The sequence below is a fragment of the Gallus gallus genome, chromosome 2, assembly GCF_016699485.2.
Source record: "Gallus gallus isolate bGalGal1 chromosome 2, bGalGal1.mat.broiler.GRCg7b, whole genome shotgun sequence".
Taxonomy (NCBI): domain Eukaryota; kingdom Metazoa; phylum Chordata; class Aves; order Galliformes; family Phasianidae; genus Gallus; species Gallus gallus.
This window is the reverse complement of record NC_052533.1, coordinates 43690569-43713306: the sequence shown is the minus strand read 5'-3', so window position 1 is coordinate 43713306 and position 22738 is coordinate 43690569. Positions and strand designations below refer to the sequence as shown.

Below are 22738 nucleotides of genomic sequence, written 5' to 3'. Positions count from 1 at the left end.
AAGAGGATCAGGCTTTTTTCATTCTGTTTTGTCTCTTCTGCCCATGTAAGTGGAGTACCTAGAAGACAGACAGCAATTCTGGACTGTCTTTGGTTTGCTCACTGAACAAATACACTACAAATGAGCTCTTCCATGCTATCTCACTATTCAGGATAAGCCTGGCTTACCAGCCTAGAGAAGGTACCCTCCAAAGGGGTTTTTAAACAGCCCATAAGCCTCAGTTTTTCAAAATATGTGCCATTTAAACTAGAAAGAACAGTAAGAAAAGTTCTGATCTCTTTTGGGAACAGTAAAATTACTTCATTCATATGCATATATATGAGAAACATTTTTTAATGCTTCTGATCCAGCTTACGTTAAAACTCCCATGTTAAAGCAAACACCCACTGCCCTACTACTAAATTATTCTAATACTAAGCAGTGTACTTGCCTCTGCTGTGAGCTGTCTCTGGGCATCTTTAGCTGCTCCCAAGTGCTGAACAAGTTCTTCATTTTCAACTGCACACTAAAATATGTCAAGAAACATTACCGCAGGTCAAAACATCTCAGTATCTCTAATGTTTATATCATATACTACAAGTAAATAGGAAAATTCTAACTTTTCTCAAGACTCTCTTTGCAGCAATATTAGCCTATACCATTTAGTTAAAAAACATTTACACACCATTACAAAATGTTAACACAAGTGTACCCAGCATAAGCCTATACTCTGCAAAATGAATCCCTCAAGACCTCAATACTAAGGACTACCTGCTCACTGAGATACTTGCACTGATACTCCTGTTTTACTGAAGTTCAGTGCAGAATTTTATTTAATACTGAAAATAAATGTACTTAATGTATTTGATATTTAACATAAGCATTTTTAACATATATATGCTTTCTAGTAAAGAATGATCTATACTAAATATAAACAATGACATCCAGAAAGGAGGTTCAAAATCCCCTTTAGGCGCTAGCATTTATGAATTGTAGCTTATCTGCCAGTTAACAACAGTAGCAAATCACAGCATTGATCCTGTAAGTGGATTCCTTACAGCTTTGGCCTTTTTCTGCAGATCCACAATCTGAGAGAGAAGATGGGTGATTTCTTCCTGCTGCCGGGCAGCATCTTCAGTTTTCTTTGCTAACTCCTCGGAGATATTGGCAATCTGTATGTTTGCATCCCCTTTAAGATAAGCGATTACAATCACCATTACAATATGCAAAGGCAGAGAAGTAAGAAGAAAGATGTTCTTTCAGAACGTCACTTGACTCAGCAGAATCCTTCCCCAGAATGCAGTAATGTTTTTGGAAAAAATGGTAGGACACAAAACCAGAAAGACACAAAGTGCTCATATTGCATAGGAGATTGTCCTTTCCCTAACACTAACATTTTCTATGCAAAACTGTTTTGCACCTGAGAAAGATTTATCTTACAGCAGAAAATTCTGGCTGTAATAAATCAGCTGAAATTTTCTTCCCACAACCACTTATATAACGACAATAAGTGCTGCAGGAATAAATGACTGACTGATCTGATGCAGTTGTTTTGTTTTTTTTTTTTCCTTTTTTTAAACCAAACAACCTCAAATAAGATCTTAAAATAATAAAAAGACATACTTAGCTCTTTTACACAGTCATTGACAAGCTGTTGTTCTTTTTCCTCATAAGTAATTGTTTCAGTCTTCAGTTGACAGGCCTATTCAAGAAATCCACAAGAAATATGCTACATTAGCATGTTTGCTCTCTGTCAGCATGCTGCTGCATTTCCATCTGCTTCAGAAAGACAAGCTTTTCTAATCACTCCTCCAAGAAGACAGTGGAAAAAAATAACAGTTTTTGCCTGCCCTCCTTTATGTTCTGGATAAACGGGCCAGGTGAACACTCTAGAGATGCTACTGCATAAAGTTGCACCAGTACCCTCTCATCTCCACAAGATGTCACCTGTGTACTTTACATTTAAAAAATAAAAAGCCCTAAGCATACAAAAACCACATATGCAAAGCTTTTATCTCGTCACCTTAACAAAGGTAGGTATCTAATGAAATGCACAATTTAAATACTTGAAATTAAAAGGAAAACCATCAGACCATAGTTGAAAATTCCTACCACTGTAACTGTATACTCCACATAAAACCTTAGTGTTGCCTCCTTTCTTGATTTGTCTTTTCCCCTCCAGCCAGCTGGCTCTGTCTGGCACCACCTTGATGAGCCTGTAATGTATATCCAATGCATAGACACACAGAAGGCACTGAAAGCTGAAAAGACTCGGAGGCTGTGGATTTGGTTGCACACTGTGCTCAGTGGCACAGACTGCACTTCTCTATAAGGGAAGTTACTCTATAACAAGGCTTTCCTATTACATCCTAAAACAGTGTTCCTCTCAACTCTAACCCTACCTTTACTGTATCTACTGCTCATCTTCCTTATGTGACAACTCAGTACAGCATTCTCCCATACATGGTGACTTATCCAAAGGTGTGACACCTACCTATCTTCAATGGGCCCTACATTTGCAGTAGAAAACAGTAAAGATACCATGTTTTCATACATTGATTCCTAGCCCATAAGTATTTCATCCACCATACTTTGCTACTTGTTTGCAAACTGGTAATATGCTCCCAAAGTTTAAAGGTAGTATTGAAAATTAATATAAAATTCTTGATTAGATATTCAATTAGGGATAAATAGGGATATCAATTCTACCACACATAAAAGGCAAGAAAGTCACAATCTTAAAATATTAACAGTCTGAGGTGAAAAAACAACTGAAGATATTTAATGCAAATTTTGCCTAGCAATTTATACTTTGACAAGCACTGAATTTTTTTTAACAGAGAGACCAAGTCAGCCTGAAAACTTCAGATCTACAGCTAAAGTCATCCATGGCTATTGGGTCAGTTCTTCAAGGCAGATTTCAAAACCACTTGAGAACTTCCTTATGCCTGAGAATAAAAATTTCACAAAAAGAAATACTCCACTAGACATATGTTTTTGTTGCTCTCCTTTTAAATGTTTTAATAAAGAACATTAAGAACTAAATTAAGTGTGGTTATTCATATACATTAAGTATATTATTTATTTTATGAGGGCTGCTCCTGTTTTATGACATTGGTCCATGATGTCAGAGGTGGATGTTGGTGGTACGGCAGTAAAAGCTGAACCTTTCCACCAATACCCCATAACATGTTGCTGCCATGTAACAGATGGCAGCAAGAGGGGCAGCCTGAAGAAATGGTGTCTGACATGGAAGTGTGTCTGAAGCAAATGTGTGAAAATTTCCATGAAAATCTCCATGCAGAAAAAAATTGCACCCACTGACATTCACTGACACTTGCTGAAAGTTTATGGAGACTAAACAGTGGATGTGAGCACAGTGAGGCGGTGGGTGGTGTATTTCATCAGTGGGTCACCTCCACTGGTGCAGACTGTTACAAGTGCAGCACACAGGCTCTTGTTCATCTGGTGAAAATGCATAGCTAACAGTGGTGACTATACTGAAAAAAGTCTTCTGTAGCTGAGAATTTTCTATCAAAAAGTATTACTGCGCTCTTTCTGTTGGTTGTAGTTTCCATGGAAATAGTTAGGAGGCACTACTTTTAGAGCAATTTTCCTAGACAAGGCCCTAGACAATTCCCCTTCACTCAGCGTGGCCCAGGCAAGACAAGAGGTGAGACAACCATGCCGTACACTCTAGCACACTCTGCTGGCAAGGAGACTGCTAGGAATGTCGCTTCATGGAGCTCCTATGTTTCAGTCTTTCCTTCATTTAGGAAGAATAAAGAATAGTGATTAAATAACTACAAGGAGAACTTTGTCACTCATGGAATTACATACTCTTCATTAGATGTTTCCAAAGCTTTTAATACACACTTCTCACTACCCGTGTTCTAGCATTTAAACAATTGAACAACTGTATTAAGCGAAACACAAAGTGTGCAGTTTCACCTCAGATCTAAGCACAACATTCTCTTCTTCAAGGTCCTTGAGTTTCTTCTGAAGAGAATCCAAGTGAAAGTAGTTCTGGACAGAGGAGGAAGATTCATTCCTCTTCAGCCTTGATTTAAAAAAAGAAAAAAAAACAGCAAGTTTTAACTCATTTTTACCTGCACCATGGCCAATGTCACAAGAAAATAGGCTGAACAGAGGTCTCAAACAGCCAGAGCCACATGAAATACACCAAGACTATGAGAAAAGAAACAACTTTACCATAGCAATTTAATAGCTCCATGATTAATGCTGCACATGCTTCACCAGAATGCAGCAACAACTTTGCAAGCAAGGGCAGACAGCCCCTCAAAGCCTGCAATGTTGTTCAACCAGCTAATTGCCTGGAACACGCAATACAAGTCATGCTTAATTTCTTCCTCCTGCTATTGAAAACAGCATGGCATTTTTCACTGTGGCCTCAGGTTCCTCACACACATGGGACGTTCTAGAACAGTGTGCAAAAGGGATGTGGAGCAGCGGGGTACTGTAGATGGAATGAATCACTGTTGGCCTCACATCCACAGTGATACAGTTCCTGTGAAAGTCACAGTGCTGTATCTGCAGCCTTCTTATCTACTTTCCCCTCCTGACTCTTGTTTGCAACAGAATAGCCAGATATAGTTCCGTGCAAATCTTTCCAGCTGGTGCCATGCACCAAATTCAGAGTTCCATTTACAAGTCCAGCCCATACAGAGATCATTGTACTACCATTCAGAGCTATGAAAACCATCCAAACTACCCCTGCTTAATACTAGAGAAAGGTTCAGTGTTGCAGATTGGTGACTTACGGGGTGGAACAGATGGACTCTGGCTCACTTTCTTCAGCAGCACTGGTATAGAACTGGAGCAGCTCATCTTTCATGGAAAGCTCATGCCGTAACTGAGAAACCTGCACAAAGAAATAGCTTGCAGATCACTAACTTGCTTTTCTAGACACGCTGTCAAGTAAACTCACTATCAATTAGTTATTCATCCTCCAAGCACCACCTTCAGACTAAATCAAGTGGCGTAAAATGGAACAGACCAGAAACCATTCCTTTATTTATAGGAAAGAAAGTACACCCTTAAAATAGCCATTTTCTTGTTTAAACGTACAAAAATGCAATTATCTGCTGCTAATAAGGAAGGTAAGATGAGCGATCCTGAATCACTAATGCATTAGTCCAGATCCACATTGAAAGAAATAAATTTACTGAAATGAAACAGCAAGAAACGAATGTGACACAATCAAACCAAGCAGCACTACTTTCCACTTTATATAATGACTGTCACCATCTGGATTGGATACAGACCTTGCAGGCAGAGACTATGGATAAAATTATTACAGTGCTTACGCAGTAAAGTTCTTTTGGGACTCAGTTGCCTATTGAGTTGCACAACAATGCACAATGGCAGGCGCCCTTCTAAGGTGGCTGCCACCCAGTTTCTGGGTGTAGTTCGGGTCGCTGGTGACTCCAAAACAAGAGCACAGCAGAACAGTATGAGGCGGTCTCATCCACGAAATTAAAATGAACAAAATTGAATTGACTGGTTACTATTTCCGGTAATTCCACGAACTTAACCTTGGTTAGTTCATATTTTGGTTTGGTTTAAAGACTCAGTTATACAGTAACACTTATGCAACTGTAAGGCTGCATTTTAAGACACTAGTGCTAAGAGGTTTTTTCTTTTTCCCTTGCACAGGTATAAATAACATAAACAATCAGAAAGATGTCTCCTCCCACTTTCCTTGCAAGACTTGGTTCCCAGTTTCCACTTCGCAGTGCACAAATTGCAAAGCAGATTTGTTTCCATTAGACTTCTACTTCTGTATCATAGACACATTAATACTTCTAGGTATTAGTAGCAAAAAAAAAAGACTGTCAATAAAATAGATTTATGCTGCATTATCATCAAGCAAAAGATGAAACAATACAATAAAGCACTTATCTGTGCAGAATTTAAAGCTAACAAAGCCATCTACTTTACTAAGGCTAGTCTGCAGAATTACACTCCGTGAAAGGCACCAAAGTCCTCTTGAGACATGGCTTCTAAAAGGAACTGCATATTTCTAAAAACTCAAAACCACATTTCAGCCATGAAACAAATTCAGCGTATTCATCTGGGGAGATTCATTTTCCTCCATTTCGGGGACAGCTAAAAGGCATTCTAAAGTAACAAATCTACCTCCTTCCAGCTCAGCCTCTTCAAGTAGCAAGGAATTAGACATTTTCAGTGGGTGGGCACTAGCTTATCTCTAGCTTTTTCTATACTCTTCCTCTACGAATCAAATCAACCGAGCCCACTGTTTTTGCTGCTATTTTCAAGCATTCCAGCTCTTCAAAAGGCGGCAAACAGCCAGAGAAAGTAACCTGATAAAGGAGCAGGACAAGAAGCAATGGGCACAAGCTGAATGACGCACAGGAAGTTCTCTCTGAACGTCAGAAGCATTTCTTTACGCTGTGGGTGGCAGAGCACTAGCATGGGTTGCCCACTTTGCTGGTGGAGCCTCCCTCCTGGGCACCCTGCTCTACATTACTGATGTCATGACATACACAACAATAAAACCTAACTTTATATATTACACATCACTATATCTGTATTACAAAAACCACATATTCCTCAAACAAACCATTTTAAGTAGTTTTCATGGAATTTTAAAAGCTCTTATTCAATTCTCTTTTCCCTTGTCTGTAGAGACAGTTGTCTTAGTTACCATTTTGTCCATATATTCAAAATTCAGCATTAACAGGAGATGTGAAATTACTAAAGGAAGATTTTTAACGTATGAATGTTATCAGTTTAGAGCCTGATGAGCTCTCCCTCAAAAGCATCAATTTCTGAAGGAGTTAAAATGACAGTATGAAAGATGGATGCTGATAACACATACGGCTAAATACATCAAGCCACCTGGTAAGAAGCTTATTTTTGGTTCTCCTTTTCCTAATGCTGTTCCTGAGTCCCTCCAAATAAAGTTAGTCCTGTCATAGGAAGCCATCCCCCGCTCCCACCTTCTTCCATCCTCCATTCTGGATGTATGGGGTATGAATGCCCTTCCCTACCTTGTCCAGTCATACATACACGCAGTAAAAGCCTATCAACCAACACACAAATAAATGTCTGCCACATCACGGGACTTGGGCAAAAAGTGATGACATGGTGGGACTGAAGAGAATTCATTTTCTTCACCAAAAAGAATGGGCCACACTGAAAGATTCTAATTCCCTGTGCGGACTCCATCCCCATTATACATCCGGAATTTCTTCATCCACACTTCATTCATCAGCATATTCTGGATATAATTCAACACCATACATTCCTAACATTTTATTAACAGACACTTCTAAAGCTTTTAATCCACTCTGTTTCATTGTTCTACTGCTTGCCCTAAAACCATGGAATTTTGCTCCCTGTTGCTCATGGCTACACATGAACAAGATTCACAAACTAAGAACACAAGAAACATTTGCCTCTAGCACAGATAGTCAGTAAGACAGCAGAGTTTAAATAGTGACATTGAGTTATAGATAAAGCATTTTTAAAGCATCCTATATAGTTCCAATAAAGATCCATCCATTATCTGCCAGTACATAGAACATTCAACTCCTCATTCAGAGGAATTTGGTAAGAAACCTCAACTGTATAAACATTTCCTTAGAAATACAACAATACGTGCAAGACACGAGTCATTACTTCAAACAATCAAAGTTTTCAGCTATGTTTCTGTAGATCAGACTAATTCAGAAATACATGCACCATGACATTAAATTTTAAACATGTTCATCAAAAATTTAAGGCAAGTGCGGTCAAAAACTCAAAGGTATGTATGTACTGCAGCAGGTCAACAATCCATGTTTCAACAGATTCTACCAGAATTCCCTGAAAAGAGAAACAGCAAAACAACAAGAAGCTGAAAGATCTTCTCCATCTAGACAAGGTAGCAAGTCCCACCCTTTGCTTCCCAACAAAACCCAATGCTTCTAACACTGATAAGTTCATGTAGAGTGCACTGAATATAATGACCAATCACTGAAATATAACCTGATCTATTTATCTCCGAACTGGCTCAGTTTGAAGTTTGGAAAAGGCAGAATGCACATCATTTCAGTGAGAGCGCACTGCCGGAATCTCCACAAATAAAAAGACCAGCCATACACCATTTGAGAAGGGATGCACTGGCAGAACTCAAATGCTACGGCATTAATGTCAAAATTCAGTGTAAATAGAAAATTGTTCATCAAAAAGCAATTAAACATTCACTGGAGAGGAAAACAGAGGACTGAGGAAGATTCAGGAGAGACACAAGTGAAAGAGCGAGCTGCACAGAAAGGAAAGAAGGAAGATTAGTGAGGGGAATTATATATAAGGCACAGAAGGGAACAAGGACAAAATCAATAGAGGAGAACAGTGGGTAAAGTGACTCAACACCAAAAGAGCAGCTGAATTTAGAGGAAAATAAAATCTACAGCAAAGTAAGTTTCAGAGTCCTGTGTGTTTTTTTTCCCCCACAGTCATCTGATTTGACCTAGTGGGTTAAATGACTTTTTTGGTCATGGTTCTAAAAGCGGACTTGCTATAAAAATGGTTGACTGACTGCTACAATACAGGTTGACCAGCTACAGGTAGGATGCATGGGAAAATTAAGTATGGACAAGGTAAAGATTAAAAAAAAAATTTCTTCCCATCACTGCAGACACATCAGTCAGATGTAAAAAGAAAAAACATACCTCCTCCCTGATGTGTTCTACTTGCTCCTCAAGGAACTCATTTCTTTCTGTCAGTGATTTGTTCTTCTTTAAAAGTGACTGGCCAATCCGAGCAGCTAATTCTAAGTCCCGTTCTTTCTGTGAAGCATTAAGAAAAGAGAGCAAATATATTTTTGTTTTTATTCTCTGAAGGAACAGAAGGAAGAAACAAGTATTTAAGACAGTAAAGAGCCTTTTTCACTTCTGTAAGGGTTTGTTTTTTGTTAACCTTCTTTTTCTATTACGTAACACTGACATTATTCAGAAAAGACTGACCCATACAGTTACTAAACCATACACATGAAAGCACAGCTTTGAGGTCTAATGTCAGGCAACGCAAGTTAAACCAGATTTGGTTCTCTACTATAGCTTTGAGAGACAACTGAGGGAAACATTACACCACTTTGGTGTATGATTTGCAGAATGTAATCACAGAACTTCCCAAGTCACATTTTAAGAACTCCAGAAACACAGCAAAAATACCAAAGAACTCGGTGCTTCAACAAGTTCTTCCATTTTCACTTGGTCCACCTTGAAACAGAAGGCTGTGCAGGAGCAGAAGCCAGTTCCATCACAGTGAGTATTCAACCTCCAACCCTCTTTGTGCAAGCACATCTATTAGTTCTTCTCTATAAAAGCAAATCCTACCCCTTTCTTTTCTGTACACAGCCCAAATTTGCCTGAAGTGATTATTCTCATTCCATGTTTGCCCACTCATTACCCATCTCTACAAGGGAACTGGAAATAACCCATCTAGACACTACCAATACAAATAACATACAAATGTACCAATACAAATTAGGGACCCACTGCGTCGATGGCATGTACCTATACAATGGATTGTAATCTGTCTAGCACAAGATGATAAATAACAGAAACCTGCACAGAAATGTTCATTAAGCATTTTCACTGATGATTTTCCTCTTCAATTACTACAACTCTAAAGTAGTGGGAAAATAGAATAGTGGTCAGCTCACCACTTACTTTTATTTCAACATCATTTGAGGAACAGCTTTTTCCCTTTCAGATACCTACTGAAAATGCTGCCTGAGGCTTAATTATTTCATCTGACAGGCATATGGATTACATGACTAAAATCTACCTTGTGACATGCATACATTCATGACAAAGTCTACAAAACCTATAGCTGCTGTTGACATGGACAGCTGACATGAAGTAAATGAATTTGAATGAAGAGGTTTTCATAACACAAAAAAGGAAGTTTTGTAATAATAAAAAAGATGGGTTATTGATCACTGTTGTATCTAGAAATAGCATTTTTCAAATGATTTTTGAAGGTCAGTCTTCTACGTGCATTAAATTCACTGGTATTATATCTTAAACTCTTGACGCTATCTAATGGACAATCTTTCAGAACAGTAGGTCCCACAAAGCTATCAAAAATGTTTAGTTTACATACTGGGACAACTTACTATTCAGTAATTTATCTCACTTCATAAATGCAAAAAACAAAAATATTTGACTCTACAGAGGCAAAACTAGCAATAGTGTTGCTGACCTCAAAGTAGAGGAATGCAAGTGCTTCCAGGCTCCTTAATTAACCTCCCTAGGTTTTCTACAAAATTTTTGGCAGTTCAGCTCTAAATCTCATTTTGGGGTCATGCCTCTTTCTCATTGTGTTAAGGAACCGATGCATTATGGCAACACGAGTAATCAAAACACTAAACCCAGAGATATTTAAACAGTTATTAGAGAGATAAGAAAGCAGGTTCATGGAGGAATCTCTTGCTGCTTTTCCCACATATCCAGACAGACCTGGTATCATTCCCTTTTTGCTCACTTTCAGGGCAATAGACACAGGTTTTCAGAATGCCTACATGCACATATTGTTTTGATATCTTCTCTTTCCTGTCTGCCCCCCATGAAAATGCTGCACCTCCCACCCTGCCAACATCATGATAAATTCTTTTGAAGCTTGCCAACAAGAACAGGAAGACAGGGGTAGCTCTGGGGCTTGTTTTTCTCTTGTTTGCGTCATGGCAGCAGAAAGAGTTAAATCCTAACTTCCGCAAACAAATGTAGACCTTTGTGATGATGGCCATCTACAGAATAGAGAAAGGAGCTTTAAGTGTATACATCTGCCTAGAAAAGTGGTTAAAAAAGAAACAATGATCAATTAAAACAAAAGCCTTGCTGAAAAATATATATTTTTTATTTAAGGTTCACCTGTTGCACATTCCTTCATATTCCCTTTGCTATTATCCAGATGGAAAAGTAAATCAAATGCTTCATAATGTTGGCTCAGCTAGTCCTAGCATTGTTCCCATGAGTGTAACTTCTAGATCTATAGACATTTGGCTATGTAGACTGTGGGGAGGAAGCAATTTGGCAAAGTGCTGCATCACTGCTGGAAGGAGCCATGTAAACAAATGCAAGTAAATCCAAGCAAATTAAAAAAAAAGGAGCAGGACACAGAAAGGTAACAGACTGTTATTATAAGTTAGTAGAATATTCCTGAACAAGGCTTTTTGGAAAAGCATCAGTTATAATTGAAATTTCATAGAAAGTCATTTAAGAGAGTTCAGTTCAAAGCACAAAAAGCAGGACTTGTACCAAAATCAGAGTTATCAAATGTAGGTGAGCGATGGGAACATTCCTGTGCTTGTCCCCTTGCGGAACTGCAAAAACAGACCACAAAATGTACTGTGGCTAGAGAGACCCCATTTTTGACATGGCAATTGCAATAAATAAGCAAATAGCTTTGAAGGACTAAATTATGCCCAGACATCAACTAATACAATTCCAACCATTCTCATCCAAATAAATCTTCCTAAACATTATTTGGAAAATTATCATTCAAGTTTACTACAGAAAAACAGATGATTTCAGTCAAACAATTTATCATGGCACTCTTGAACATAAGCATCCCCGTACCTCAACAATTGCTTTTTGCCATTCCCCAAGTACTAAAGATTTTTGTCATAATGACATACACAGAAGTGGTAGAACAACACCAAAATCAAACATAAAGCTATGAAGAAAAGACTTAGAGATGAACGAAGCATTAGAAATTTAAAATTTTAAATTATCTGTGCATTCCTCTGAAAAGACACTATGTGAGATAGTAATTACCAATACAGTTGTAATTGTGAATTTATTTCTTATAATAATAATCCAGCAATAATAATAATATTGGCTTTACATCTACTCCTCTCATTCATTTGAGCAAATATTTGGCCACGAATAAGTTAAGTGGTCTAATTTGAAAAACAAGCACAAGTAATGAATCCATATGACTTATGTAAACAAATGGCCTTTACTTAAAAAGATTATTTACCTTACACCCATTAGTAAGTAATGAGATGAAGTTTACATACACTCAGGGCACTTATTCCTCCCCATTTGAAAAACATCTATCAGCAGTCACTATTAGTACCATATAATTTCTGAACTATTTTCTCATACTGTGTTTAGGTCTTTAATGAGATGCAATACTTGCCTCTTCAAGCAGACGTGTAACAGCATCTATGTCATTGTATGTTTTAGTCATCTGGCCCACTCTTTCAGCACATAAAACTGTAAGAAAACAGGATAAAATGTTAATGATATTGGCAACACCATTTGGAGAAAAGTATATCCTTTAAAGAATATGGATTTATGTAAGTTTACATCTTAAAACTACTTATTTCAACGTTCGGGTTAGTGTACCAAAACATAAAAAACCACAATATCAAAGCTCCAAGCTAAACTGGGAACACTGGTGTTTCTCTTTTGCAATGGGAATTTGTTTTTGTTGGTGGCAGGATAAGTCACTAAAATGTTAAAATTTTCTTCTCCAAAGAGGAAGGCCTCAAGTTTATGGAGAAAAAAATCAAGGAAGAAGTGAATTCATGTTCTTAGACACAAGAATAGGATTCTGCCATGTCAGCTAGTCTCTGCATTGTATGCAGTAGAATTGTTCCATGAATAAGCAACTCCAATAACTTTAATAACATTGTTCACCATACATCATTAAATTGATAAGAACTAAGCATTATGGTATGAGACAGCAAAGCCAACACAAAATGCATACAAAACAACAGCCCATTTTTATAACACTCAGACTACAACACCACGGCCACAGTATTACTCATAAAAACATGTACTAAAACTGGGTGTTGGCGATAAAGCACTAAGGTGGAACCGGGAGCTCTGTTAGATTGAAGGACGTATGCCAAAGTTTAGTCTACCACCCTAGGTAATCCTTTAAGAATCTGCATAAAATTATCCAGAGATCTGCAGTTTTCTAAAAAAAAACAAAAAAACAAAAAAACAAAAAAAAAAAAACAAACCCCCCCCCCCCAAAAAAACATAAATAATAAGAAGAAACAATAGCACTTTCTGCTCCATTCTTACATATTATTTTTACTTTTCAGCTGCTCAAACCCTGTACTTCTGAACAAAAAACACAACCAGGATGTTGATGAAGTTGAACTGATTGTATTGACTATTGGCTAGCAGGCTGCTGTAATGCAAATTGTTCTTCAGGGGATTTAACCTTGACAATGTCAGTTAAAGCTCAGCCTGATAGACTGGCTAATGCCACTTCAGCATGCATCAAGGGGGGTTGGGAGAAGCAAAAACAAGGCCTAATAAGATTAAAAAATAAAGTGCGCTGGGTGCAGCAATAAGGAAATAATCCTGCCCAATTACAAGTATATAAGATACCTGCAGATAAATATACAGTCCATCAGCACTAAGGCACATCAATAATACATCAAGTACAACAGAACTTCGATACCTGTTGAAATGTTTTGTTTCATTTTTCCATACTTGAACATTAGAAAGATGATCAAGCTAAAACAAGAATTACATTTATTTGGTTTATTTTCCTGTTTCTCAAACTCTAGTTTTGATGAAGAAATCCTGAAAACATTTCAGTGATGTAAGTATTGCCAGGGAATTCTAGAAAACATCATCCAAATATACGCAAAAAATAATTACTTTTATCCAAATAACTATACCTGAAAGTGGAAACAGGACGAAGGTTACACTTCAAAGTAGTAACTTGACCAAAATTACATAGCAATATAAAGAAACCCTATAGTATTGTACAGTAGACAATAACGGAGCATCTGTAAGCTAAAAGCTCTACGATCTGCTTTTGACTGAACAGGTTGCCGTAGGAAAAAAACCTGTAGTGTCTTGAAGAGAACATCAACTGTGTTAACCAGAGGAGGTAAAAAGAAGTTTTCCATAAAAACTCCTTAAGAAAACAGAGAGGCTTACAAAAGATAAATCACAATAAAATGTCATTTTTGTGGTGATGAAAATTAATAGGTAAGTTCAAAGGTAATGCAATAACACCTCTCAGAAGCCTTGACATCAAGGGTTTACTTTCCAAAACAATGGCACAGTAAGTAGTTCCCTTGGTTACAACATTCCCTCACCACCATAAAATTGCGTTTGAGATATAAATACTGATAATCACCACTGATTATGACTATGCCAACTCCACACCATTCTAATTCAGGTGTACCCTAGCTGATAGGAGGACGGTGCTCCCACAGACAGAATAAGGTCACTTGGGCGGAGAAAGAGAAATCAAGGTTGGTAGCACGCAGTTGCTCACGTAGCTATTCCTTCTGATTTTACCATTTAATCTTTATCAGGCTGCTCTGATAATGTGCTGTTATTAAACAGCCATTTCAATACATGCAACATTAGAATGGGTTGCACACAAACTTTTATGTATAATTGACATTTCTGAGCCTCAAGGGAAAGGTGACCTTGCCAACAAGCAGATATAAGTTAAAGTCAAATATTCTTTCTGTCAGTAAACCAGAGAAGCTATCACAACAGACTTATTACTGGTAGAGCAGTAACAAACTGGTTACCAACCACTGTTGTATTTCAGAGCTTACATTGACCTTCTGTTGGTCACAGTTAACACAGAGGTCTTCATATACTACTCTGACAATGTGAAATGGTTTCAAGGTCAAAATGATATATTATTCATCCTTCTCAGTATCCAAGTGGAAACAAACTCCAAAAGATTGCATATAATAAAACCCTCTGTCAGCTGCATCCTACAGTCACTAAAAGTGCAGCCCAGCAGAAATAGCACAGACTGACACTAGGGGAGAGGAAAGCATTGCTTTTGGAGAGAGGGTAAGCTTAAAAACAGGTACAGCTCCCCACCCCCCCCGAAACACAGGCAGCAGGGGGAGAGAAGGTAGAAAGAACAGAGAGAAAGTAATTCAGCAGCAGCATTTGAAAAATTCAGAACTGTTTAAGTATGTAGTCAATCTTTCCAAGTTAACATTAGGCCAACTGCTAGAGCAGTGATTTTGATTTCCATAGTAGTCCAGAAAAATCTATCAAGTGAAAAAGATGCATTATTTTGAGCTCTGATGAGTGAAACACAAAGGAAAAAACACCTTAGGCTTCTAACCTGCGTTGCTTTTTGATTAATATGAGAGCCTCATAACACAACTGTAGATAAAACAAGAACATATCAAGGACAATGCTCTGTAATGCAAAATCAGCAGTGCCAATTCACTGACCTCTTTCTGCTCATTCGTAAACTAGTATTATGTTTGCCTGAGGACAATAGGGACTGTAGTATCTAAATGCATGCATATGTACATCCAAATCCAATGTACTTTGCACCTCACAGTTTACGGAGAAAGCCATTAGGCAATAAAGACAGAACACTAAAATAATAAAAAAAAATAATAATAATCCATTGAAAGTAGGGCACAGAATTTCACAAGCACTCATTTTTGTTGAGCTTTGAAATTAATGTCACAGATACAAAACAAAACAAAGAACATAGAATGCTTCTATCGTGCTATTTTCAAGACTGTATTAAACATACAAAACAAACAGACCTCTGGTAGCAGAGTGGGGGGGGGGGGGGGGTTGGCTTTGTTTTGTTTTTTTAAAGTCAAGCACATCAATGGACAGATCAAGAATTTCCTCTGCCCTAAAGTACCTAGCACCACCTTCATTCTCTCTTAAAGCTTGTAGATTTACAGTTATCCACACTGTGGTGCTTCCCAATCAGATTACAATTGAGAAGATTTACTTTGCATTTCTTTCTCATCACTTGTTTAATGCAGCATCTGACCAGAAGCTTCCCTCGGGCTCTGAGTTCTACACTGCCTAAAGCACCAACTATCAAGCTGAAGGTGCCCAGGGAAGAAAGTATACGCCTTCTTGGACTGCGCCCTGAAAGCCACACAGCCATGAATCATGCTGTTTAAAAGATAAGTCTGTTTTCAGGAAAAGGAAAGAGCCAGGGACAGGAAGGAGAGCAACACTGTTACTATTGGAAACTGCTGCACTGAGCCACCTTCTCCAAACAGGGGGTGCAGATGGAAAAACAACACCAGAGCCAGCAGTCGTAGGTGTCATCAGCCCCGGCTGCACTGGCTGACCAGAACCAGCACTCCCTCCCCGTGACACATCCCCTCCTAATTCTTGTGTTGAAGAACTAAGAGAGCAACCAAGGCTGAGGAGGGAAGCTCAGCACCTATTGCTCCTCTTCCTATTCATTTCTAATCATTGTGAACAGAAGGCAGATAAGACGTTATGATGAAGTTCCACTTTTAGGGCAGATAATACTGACCTGTATAATAACACAGTCTGACAGACGGTCTGTGGCAGGCTCAGACTCCTCAGCTCACACTGGTTTAGTTTTGCATTCTGTGCATAAAGTCATTACCAAAACTCACAGTTTCGGTTCCAGAGCCACTAATTGTTACTCTCTGGCACAGGTTACTGTAACTACCACCTTGATCGAGCGAAGGGCATGGAGCCATTCTGGAATGGTGTCACAGCATATGAATTTCCTTTCAAATGAATTCAGAAATAAAATGTTCCACCAGCTCTGCTATCACTCAGGCTAGAAAGGTTTTATGTATGTAAAGACGTTAACTTCTCCTCTGCTAAAGAGAAGTTTCTAGCAGCCCTGGCTAAATTGAAGCAGAGGCTTCTGGCCACCGGGGTCTGGCAGATCCCAGATGGGCCTCGGGGAATACATTCACGTGAGGAGCTTAACGTCTTAAGAGACTTTGTCACAGGAGCTTGGAAAGTGTGCTCCTGAGGCAGGACTTGCCAGGAGCCCCAGTTCACACACAGCATACCTGCAGGCCTGTGGCCTTGCCCTTCCCCTCCCAAGGCAGGAGTGCGGCCTTCTGCAGAAGGCAGGTGCACTCAGGGCAGATGGGAGGACACAGTGCAGCCCTGGTAGATGGTCGCTGCCCCACAGCTCACAATCACGCTGTGGGCAAGGAGTTTGGAAGAACACTGTTGTGAACCATACAGACTCGTTCAGCAACTACACAATAACAACACGACAAACAACACCATGTAGGCAATGCCAACAGATTTCCACCCACAACAAGAATATCACACGGATGTTCCACCTATTAATACAAACACAGATCAAGTGTGGTAACCTTGGAAAGTACAGTCACAAAGCAAAACTAAGGAAACTGCCCCAATGTCTGGGCCCCATGGCTTACCATATCCTTAATGCCTACCATTTACTGATAGAATCCATCATAGCTCTTCTGTGAACTTCTTTTTTTCCCCTAACAGGATATTTTTTACTACTGCTCATTGAATTATTGTCTTGACATTCTCCTCCTTCATTCACTTCTTGTCAAGAAATATCTGGACTGCAGTCATTACAACTAGTAAATGAGTAAATGAGCGTAGGGCTTAAACCGGAATCTGGACTCAAAACCTTTTCAAAATCTTAAAATGAAGTCACAAGGCAGTATTAAAAGCCATGTATTGTCAGCTGCTAGCGTTTAAAGATGCCAGACTCTTTTATGACTTCAATTCTAGTGAATATCTTCGTAAGTTAAAACACATTTCACACTTTCTGTAATTAAGACCTGTGGTGTGTCTGAAGTTGAGATTTTAGAAGAGATCACAGGAGTTTTTAACATTAAACTTGGGTAGATAAAGAGGGGTTTTAATCTACTACATTAGTAAACTGAAATAATAATGATAGGTACCATCACAGGTCTTGCACAAGGTATATAGACTCTTCCTGTCCTACCTGCAAAATAAAGGTTTGCAACACAACCCAGTTTCACAAGTAGCTAACCCAGCAGTGCACGAACCAAGAAGAGCTGAAAGGTTTAATTTTAAACCAACAAAAACTGAACGAATACTATCAACAACTATCCCTTCTCTCCAGTCACCTCAAAGACCATCACACGAAGAGCAAACATTACTGTTGAACAAATTACAACTCAAAAGCAACACCCTGACTCTCAGACTGTTCTGCCTAGACCTATATGAAGGTGCCTCCCACACTTATCAGGAGCACTGATTCTGTAATGCTGCCCAACGTAACACTAGTTCTGTGACGGAGGTTTTAGAAACAGGACTGATCTCAAAAGTTCTAAATGCTGTAAAAGGAAAAACTCATTATGTCAAAAAGACCATGGACTGAACAACCAAGTAGTGAGTCCTCTTCAGGGGATAGTTCGAACAGTTAAGGAGTCTTAATTGCACAATTTTTACCTCCTTCTTTCCATGAGAACATCAAGAAACTCAGAGTAAACAGAAAAACTGCAAAACGTGTTCTGCAGTTTTCCCTTTTCTTATACTAGAATTACAGCCGGATTCTCTTCTCTTCAGCAGGGAAAGGATACTAACTATTGTTTCTATCCGCTTTACTTACAGATGAATTGGCTCAACCTCAACAGAAATACTGTCATTAAGAAGCACGCCACGTGAAGAGACACCTAGAAGTATTAGACACCATTTTTGTGCGTGTGCATCACTACTACATAAGTATGTAGGTGACCTGAACGTATAGGTGGAAGAGAGAGGCATCTCTAAAAGGCATTTCACGTACAGACTGAGCTTTTGAGTGGTAGGCACTGAAGAGACACAGGACTAAATTTATCCCAGATAGAACTCAATGTTCCTTTTCACTTGAAATCAGCAAGAATAGGCTCAGAATGTACTTAGATCTCCATGAAAGGTAAAATACACAGGAAGAACACCGTTGTAGGTGTTTCAGCAGCCATTTCACCAACCAAAAAAATAAGAATCAAATACAAAACAAAGTATTTCTGCCTAATCAGATAACAGCTTCCTCTCCATCTCAAACCCCAATTTTAAAGCTGCTCTTTCACCAGTATTCTCTCAAGCACCCTTCTATTACGCACAGATGGACAAGTTGTCTTAAACTCCTTCAGAGACACAACAAGGAACACAGTTTATGATTGAAATCCAGGTGCAACACTCCATGCTGAGGAATTCTTCAGAGATAAGCCCTGTGTAACAGGTTCAATGACGCTGTTACATCCATGAAAACCTTTTCACATACAAGCTTTGGACATGGCTTCCCACGAGGTCAATCTTTCAAAGTATCCTTCTATCAGCTGTAGGATAGTGTTCTTGGAAGTATCACTCCTCTACCGCAAAATCGTTATTTTAGAGTAAAATTCACAGCACGTGAAATAACATACATGGTGTATTTAGCTTTCAGTGCCCAATGCCCTGAAAAAAAAGGCTAGAGCAGCTGGGAGCAGCCCCCGAATGGGAAGGTACAAGCTCCTCACAGTGGGTGAGCAAGCGAATATCCAACGCACATACATTCACACTCCCACACTAACAGGCCAGCTGTCTGCAATTCTGCAAATACCTATTATTTCCACAACGTATGAGAAGATTTGGGGCTATTTGTTTCCTCAAAAGGTAAAGCCACATGACCCAAAACCTGGGTTATTTCTGTCTACGTGCTTTCAAGTGCATGGATAAGCACAAGACTGTTACCTAGTTCTTTTGCTCATTTTTAGAAGTCCCTGCTGGGAATGACAAACTGACAGACTCACAATACATGTATGAGCTGCATATATAAAAAAAACGCACTACATTTCTAAAGAAAGGTAATTCCTCTAATCCAGTTTTATTATATAAAAATCTATTGCACAGCCTACATCTGTTGATCATGCATGTTTTCTTTAAGAAATGTACCTAAGTTAAGATTCATTCTACCCCCACATGACTATTTTATTACTCTTTCGCCTGAAGGCAGTGGGTACGCATTAAAAAGGATTGAAAAACGCAGTAGGTTTAAATCCACTAACATTTCTCAAGTCTTTTGCAGACTGCCATGCATTACTAACATAAAGATTTAAAAACAGAAAGGGAGAAAGTACCTTCTTCCAAGATCTCAAGGTTCTGCCTGTTAAACGTGCTTTCCCTCTCATTTTCCTCCTCACAGTCATATTCAAAGCTTTCCTCTTCGTTTCCTGACATTGCTGAAGCTGTCCCAGATAGATGCAGCGCAGTGCCTCAGTCTGACAGGTGACAGGATGTCATTCCCCCCACGGCGGTACCCCTGGGGAGAGCAGTAGCAGGGCTCCACAGAGCAGAGTACCATCTTTCTTCACTCACATGCTCAGCCAGGGAGCTCCTGAGTGACTGTGTGTGCCCTCAGCACAGCAGCTTTGCCTGGTACAGACAGGGTGGAGGAGTGACGAGACCATCTGTCTAATAATTACCGTGAGATTGAGGTTGTTCCTCATACCAGCCCAGAGGGCGGGCAGTTTGTACTCAGGGGTGCTGTCAGCGTGCTTCAGACACAGCAGTGACATGTTGACAGCCCCTCCCCAACAGGCCTGGCACTGCCATCTCCTCAGTCCTGGCCCTCTCAGGCAGTGGTGACCATCTGCCCACACCGCAGCCCACCCAGCCTCTGGCTATCAAAATACCTTGGTTTTCTATAGTCATCTTGACTGTATGTAGTGGGAAATGAAACACGTCAAGCCCATGTACAGCACTCCCCAGTGCGTATCCAAGGGCATGCGTGTTGCTCCCCTACTTGAACAACAAACACAATTTCTTCTGCTAAGCTTCACGACACGTGTAAGGAGCATTAACTTTCTTATTTAACTTCTTACAGCTATGGATACTCAGTGTTTGCCAAGTTGCCTCCCTCATTACCTGTGGCAGACCGGTGCCCTTTGCCTTCTACAGAAAACACCTCAACCTGCGTCATGGGCGAAGCAGCCAAGTGGGGGGACTGCAGGATGTCATTTTATCATTAATATCATGTGGATTCCTTCCCATCTCCGAATTCTTAAGGCTTTACTGTCCCCATTTCTCCCTTGTAATGGCGGACCCATAACTCTTGAAAATTAATCAAATTTAAAACCACCACCGACAGCAACCACCAGCCAGTAAGAATTCCATACGCCTCCAACATTTCAGGCCTCAAATCAGTTCCAGGACTTGCGATGATTTCATTGAGTGTGTAACAAATATAAAAATGGCAGTACCTTTTCCAATTCAGACCTCAGATCTTTCCAGGATCAGGTCCTGCAACAAACAAAGCCCCTCCTCTGCAACACTGCCTTTGGTTGTCTTCCCTTCCAGACAGCTCACTGCTCTACTTCACTTGCTCCTTAGAAAAAATGGTACTGTTCAGAAATGGGAATTACACACATGTCCAACTGAGCTGAACATCCACCTGCCATTAGGTTTCAGCCAAATGCCCCATTTTTCAGGCTTACAAGAAACACATTATTCACAAAAGCTCAAATAAGACACGACACACATTTATTGTAATTATCAGGAGTGCTCAAAAAACTAGGAAAAAAAGGGTGGAGAGACACAATCCATAATCTAGCAATAATTTACCACTTTAATAGGTAGAGAATGGAAATTCAGGGAAATACTGAAACAAACTGAGACACCTTTTTGAATGAATGCAAGAAGCACCTTCCAAATCTTAGGGACAAAAGCTCCCACCGTTGCCTACTACTACTACTGCCAACTACTAAGATTCTGTGGCTTTAATGTTCCTGCCAAGTGTTCAGCCATAGCTAACCAGCTAACTCATAAGGAGAACAGGATAGCACGTGGCACACCAAAAACATGCATGAATGCTGCTTAATATAGACAGCAATATAATTAATATTCTCACGTGCTGACTTTTGAACTGCGGCTCACAGTGCGAACAACATGGACTCTGGCACTCAGAAACCAGAAGAAGAACAAGTGTTGCAGTATCTACTCTGTTAATATTGTTAAAACACATTATATATGCTGATCTATACTTACAGTGGGTGAGGAAGTAATGCGTACTGCACTCCTAGGCTATCAGCTCATTTTTAGTAGTACTTTGCATTAAGCCCTTTTACTGGCGCAGGAATATTTATGTGCCAAAGATTAAGAGCCAAGTCTCCAGCAGGTACCAAACAATAACCAGCAACGGAAGAAAAAAGCCAAACTGTACACAGTTCTGAAAATACACACTCTAATCAGGAAAGATTCAAAAGAGATTTTAATATTTCCTGTAAACAAAGACTTAAGGACTTATATAGCATATCAGGACAAATACGCACTTTTAAGGGCTACTGCTGCAAAGTAAATTGAGTATGCTAGCTGTAATCAACTCAGCACGTAGGCTACTCCGTTAGCACAAGACATTCATCTCCTTTCGGGAAGCTAGCTAAATAAGCACACCTAAAACACACATGCACACTTCTAATGCAACTCCTGCACTAAGGTACAGACCTTACCTTTGGTAACTTTGCAACAGAAAAGGAAACAAACCCAGAGTTAGTTTAAGAAAGGTGAGGCAGGACACAATGCATGTAACTCTCTTATCCTGACTCATTCATGCAGTTCTGGTGCACACAAAACATTCTAACCTCCTTTATCAACAAAAAATATCTAGGCTTTTGCACATAATCACCACAATTAACCAGTAGTAATAATGCTGCATTTAGAACAAAAAGCTTCTCCATAGGCAAACAAGTCCTAAAAACAATGACTGAAATGGCAGCATCTAGGTTCTAAAGTATGCCGATGAAGAAACATGGGTGTTTTGGGGTGGGCTTTCCAGAAAGTGAGCATAAACTGGCCACCGAAATGTGCTTTCTATTAGGACATACAGTCAAACAAAGTTAAATTGTTCAAATGTATACAGATTTGTATGTTTATTTACCAAATATCCATCTGTGTATTATGCACATCTCCCAGTCTTACAAAACACACCCAATTAATTTGCTTCAGCCAAAAGGACAGCATCCTATGTTTCTGGAAAGAAAAAATTGGGA

At 39.3% G+C, this 22738-nt stretch overlaps 1 protein-coding gene across 12 annotated transcripts in view; it reads right to left on the bottom strand.

Annotated features, from left to right (window-relative positions):
• Positions 1-22738, bottom strand: part of TRAK1 (trafficking kinesin protein 1) — a 131077-nt gene that overhangs the window by 26500 nt on the left and 81839 nt on the right. For 11 of the 12 annotated variants that reach the window (XM_046938177.1, XM_046938178.1, XM_040696040.2 and 8 more), the window contains 7 exons: positions 12157-12233; positions 8679-8795; positions 4761-4861; positions 3931-4039; positions 1603-1681; positions 1038-1168; positions 431-505 (listed from right to left, as the gene is read on the bottom strand). In XM_046938177.1, the coding sequence (XP_046794133.1) occupies positions 431-505; positions 1038-1168; positions 1603-1681; positions 3931-4039; positions 4761-4861; positions 8679-8795; positions 12157-12207 (663 nt within the window). In that variant the 5' untranslated portion in view covers positions 12208-12233. Of the gene's footprint in view, positions 1-430; positions 506-1037; positions 1169-1602; positions 1682-3930; positions 4040-4760; positions 4862-8678; positions 8796-12156; positions 12234-19831; positions 20138-22738 lie in introns of those variants that run through there. The other variant, XM_004939470.5, reaches the window with a different exon arrangement.